Source organism: Anastrepha obliqua, chromosome 1 (assembly GCF_027943255.1).
Source record: "Anastrepha obliqua isolate idAnaObli1 chromosome 1, idAnaObli1_1.0, whole genome shotgun sequence".
In the NCBI taxonomy this organism is placed as follows: Eukaryota; Metazoa; Arthropoda; class Insecta; order Diptera; family Tephritidae; genus Anastrepha; species Anastrepha obliqua.
This window is the reverse complement of record NC_072892.1, coordinates 123387264-123392240: the sequence shown is the minus strand read 5'-3', so window position 1 is coordinate 123392240 and position 4977 is coordinate 123387264. Positions and strand designations below refer to the sequence as shown.

At 42.4% G+C, this 4977-nt stretch overlaps 1 protein-coding gene across 1 annotated transcript; it reads right to left on the bottom strand.

The window, feature by feature from the left end:
* Window positions 1-1176: 1176 nt before the first annotated feature.
* On the bottom strand, window positions 1177-3408 carry LOC129235949 (larval serum protein 2). Its single transcript, XM_054870045.1, has one exon. It carries the CDS (start codon window positions 3388-3390, stop codon window positions 1291-1293), a length of 2100 nt encoding a protein of 699 aa, XP_054726020.1. The 5' UTR covers window positions 3391-3408; the 3' UTR covers window positions 1177-1290.
* Between the last annotated feature and the right edge of the window lie 1569 nt (window positions 3409-4977).

The following is a 4977-nucleotide window of genomic DNA, read 5'->3' as shown; positions in this document are numbered from 1 at the left end:
GAAATGTGGGCAAACAATTATTGGATTTTGCATGATGATAACGTGCCATCGCACCGAGTCCAAATTGTGCTGGATTATTTGACCAAACACCAAGTAAATACTATCGTGCAAGCACCGCATTCATCTGATATGGCCCCGTGCGACTTCTTTATGTTTCCCAAGTTGAAGTTACCACTTCGTGATCTCAGTCGATAGAGGAGATGAAAGAGAATGCGCAGAAGGAGTTGAAGGCCATCGCTTCGTCGGTCTGCCAGAGGTGCATGAAGGACTGGATTAAACGTTGGCACATGTGTGTTGCTTCAGACGGCTCATATTTTGAAGAAAATAAAATAAATTTGCCTGAAATTTAACTCTGTTTTGTTTTATTTAAACATTCCCGGTACTTTTAGATCATAGGGTAGCACAGCTATTGGGCAATCTCTGAAGAATTTCTGCAGTTATGAGCTCGAAACCACGGCATATTTTGGCCATTTTGGGTGTTTGGCCGAGCTACTCCTCCTATTTGGGGTGTACGTCTTGATGTTGTTATACTCGTACAAATGGAGGGACCCACAGTTTCAAGCCGACACCGAACGGCAGATATTTTTATGAGGAGCTTTTTCATGTCAGAAATACTTTCGGAGGTTTGCCATTGCCTGCCGAGGAGCGACCGCTATTAGAAAAATTTGTTTCTTAATTTTGGTGCTTCACCGAGAATCGAACCTACGTTCTCTCTGTGAATTCCGAATGGTAGTCACGCACCAACCGATTCGGCTACGGCAGCCGCCGAAGATACATTCACAAATAAATGTGTGCAAAGGCATATTGTAGTTAAAAACGTGGACTTCACCGGAAGAGCAGAAAAAAACACCACTCCAAAGCAAGATCAGAAGATCATCATCATAATAGGATTGTATCCCAGAAGAAGTATGAATTTAAATCAGATAATCCTAACTATGTTAATTTTATAATCGCAATGAAATGGAAACCGCTCGGAACTTTTTACTACACCCAAGAATATGAATTCATTTCGTTATACAGCAGTAATCTGTCATTCCTGTGTCATTCCCACAATGGCTTTTTTCGAGTAGTTGAATTATAAATTTAATTCCCTCTTTAGCCCGCTCTGTTGTTTAAAGCACCCCAATAAATCAGGTTGACTATGAAAATAAGAAGCCAATGAAGCCAACACCGAAATACTTTTAAATATAAAAATCGTTTATTTGGCTAAATTCAGTTTGATACTTAAGGACACATAACTCTGAAATGACTGCAAAAATAAAATTACAAAATCCAAATCTGAGCCTGTGCTTAGACCACATTTGTTGCGTCTTCTTTGTGGTAGATCACTACTGGCTCAAAGTGGAAATTATCCACATCGAAGTAGTAGCCGTGTTTGACGGGACGGTTGAAGGGGAAGCCAAATGGCATCGCGTCGACCCAGCGTGCGCCAGATCCAATACCACAGGAGATGATTGGATCGTAGCCGGTGTGCTGTTTGATAGCTGGTTCTTGGTATTGATATACCATGAAGAAGAATTGATATGAAACACCACCCTTCGCGCCCACAGGCAGCATCAGACGCTGTGGAACACCGCAGTGAGCCTCCTTCTGGTTCAGGGCGAATTTGTAGTCAGAGTTGGTGGCATCCATCACCTTTTTGTACAATTCCAAATAGGTTGTTCTATCCTCTACCCACCAGGTGAAATCGTCAGAGTTGCGAGTGATCACATTGGAGCCAGGTTGCAAATCAACGACGAAATGTTCCAACTCGAAGAAGTTCATGTAGTTCTTTTCAATGTAATCGTATTTTTCACCAACTTGTTCAGGACCGATATAAACCTTAACGACAGCCTTTTGCGCCTTGTCCGAAGTCACATCCATTTGGAATTGGAATGGTTTGTGATTGAGGCGATATTGGCGTGCCTTGATGACGAAGCTATTGCCACCTTGCTGAGAGTTGCGGCCAAAGTTAACCAAGGGATCAGCGCTACCTTCTACGGGTACTTCTACATTAGCGGCATTACTGATATCCGAATCATAGTATTCGTAGTAGGTGGTCAAGTGATCGGGCATTTGCACTTTGTCGATCTTTACACCCTCGAAAACGTAGTCCTTAGCGGTGTATTCGGGGAACGACTCAGCCAAATGCCAATAAAAGTGGACAATGTCCTTGGTGAGCGAGAAGAAAAGTGGATCGCGTAACGAAGTTTCGTAGTGCATGAAAGTACTTGGCAAAGGCTCTTCGTATTTGCCATAAGAAACACCTTCGCTCACAATATCCTTGTAGATCTTGCTGATGCTGTTATAGAATTTTCTGTCAACACTATCAACATTGCCTTGTAAGATGTTGCCCAACTGATTGACAGCCTCCATATCGTCCTTGTGTTCACCGTGAATAAAATTCATAATGCGTACGCTAATTAAATGAATCATGCGCATATGCTCCATATTCTCGATATGGTAAAAGCTGTAGCCATTGTCACGGTTGGGGTAACTCACACCGGGATAGTAACGCAAGCCACTGTGGTAGCCATTGGCAACAGACTCGTACATGTCAAAGTCCTCAATTTCACCCAAGCCGTGAGACAAACGCTCCAGATAGTAGCGAGCCAACAACTGCCAGTGAGTGTAGATCCAGAACTCACCACGACGATCCTTGTTCAACTCATAACCCTCGACACCCTTAGTCCAGTACGGATAATCTAAGTTGTAGTAGTAGTAGAATGAATTAAGACCAACATCCTCGAGGAAGTATGCGAGCTGGTGATCGGCATGTAGGTTGCCGTATACGTTGGTGTAGTTTGCCTTGATAGCAACATTGTAAACGTTGTCCAATTTCTTTACCTGGTGGAAGTTATGCATTCTATACCTCTCAGCCAACTCAATGGTGTCCACATCGAAGAAGTTCCATGGATAAATTTCGTAGATGGCTGGGTAGACAATGCCTTGCATATCGGCACGGTGCAGACCGGCCACAGTCAGCGCGTATATGAACAACTGTTTGTTGACATGCATACGAGCCCACATGACGGCATGAGTGAAGGTTTCCCAATCCTTCGCGAAGTAGAACAGGCGCGTCAAACCCACTGCGTACTCACCATGTCGCTCATACATCACACTGAAGATCTCATCGTCATGCATCGGCTTGTGTTGCCATAGCTCGAAAAAGTGCTCCAAGAGCTCCTGCTTATGATAGTCGGCAACATGTTCCCATGGTTTGTATTCATAGTAGCTGGAGTCGTATTTCGTCATGAAAACATCGTCCTGGTAAACGTGCTGCAAGATCTCCAAAATGAATTTTTGCTTAATAAGGAAATCCTTGTCGGCGGTTTTCGACTGGATATTCTTCGTCGAAGCTGTGGCAAATAGCGCCAGCGCCACAATTGCAACCAAAGTAAACGATTTCATCTTGCGAAATCACACTCTCTTGCTATGCAACTGGGCTTTTTATACCCGAACACGGGCACGCTGCGGCAGTTCGCACAATCACAAAGGTACGTCCATGCACACCGTGCTGGGGTAATGCGGATTGCATACTCGCTTATCAGTGACGCTGAATCCAGGCAATCAGTAGCTACATTGTTGTGCGCTAACCCGCATCTTAACCCCGAGTGGGAGAAAATAAACAAAAGAGCAGTGAAAACGCAACGAAAGTCGAAAACAGATGCGATGCGCTCGTGCTGCCTGCATTGTCGCTAGGTGCGCTGAGAGTTTGCCGAAAGCCCAATAAAAGCGCCAACGATGGACGAAGCGGAGAGGGACTAAGAAGTGAGATGTGTGAGTGTGCTTGGAAATGCATGAAAGGTGCGCTGTCAGTTCGACAGGAGGCCGGATGTGCAGATGAATCTACGTACGTACCTATGCACTGACATATGCACCCGGGTGCAGTAAAGAACAGTTATTGCGCAAGCTTTGCGATCTTATCGCGCGTTGTTGACGAGTAAAAAATCTCACTTTTATTGAACTATTTTAGTTTGTTTGCACTGTCCTCGAACAACAGCAGCGCATAAAATAGCAAAACACAAGAAAAACAGCAAAAACAATATGTCAGGCAATCACTTAATTGCTGCTAAACCTACAAAGTACTGGTGCTTGCTAACTGTTAATGGAAATTTACAGACATTTTAATGGAAACTAACCAAATGCATCGCACAGCAATTGACCCGAATGATATTGCAATCGTGCACAACGTGCTGTGCGTGTGTGTGTGTGTGTGTGTGTGTTGGGGGTGGGCCATAGTGTTAATAGTGTTGGCATAGCGCCGTCGTTGACTGCATTTGCAATAATCAATAACTTTTTATTTTGTCAATTTTTCTGCATTGAAATGCCACTCGATGTCGTTATTGCCGTGAAGTGCCTTATCGACAATCCGTTTCGCCTGGAATCGTAAACAAACAAATTAAACTGAAACTATCAACTTAATGATGGCAAATGAAAGCAAAGCTCACATAAAACGAATAAAGAAGTCTAAATTCGGTTAGGACCAAAATTTATATACACACGCGCATTTCAATAAAATTTTATTGGAGAGGCTTTTAATTTTTGCAGTCAAAAAAATTCAGATGTGCCTTGTAACATCAGGGCGATGGATAGAAATCCGTTAACATATTTACTTAATTTAATCAACAAATCAAATGCACACCACAAATAGGAGGAGGAGCTCGGCCAAACACCCAAAAAGGGTGTACGCGGCAATTATATATATATATATATTATATAATATATAAATTACAAATCGTTGCAATGAATTATGAGTGACCAAACTTTAAACCGAATTTTTATAAACAGATACGCCTATTCAATCGATTCTGCAATGATACTAAGGAGAATATCACGGGAAACAGAAAAGTCATTACATTTTGCTGCATAAGCCAAGTTGAGTTGGTTTTCCTAATTACTTAGTCTTGCCATAAGTTCTGTTACAAATTAAGTCCATTATAGATATGAAATTATAATTTTTTTTAATGAAGTTAGTTTGATTTAATCATAAAAATA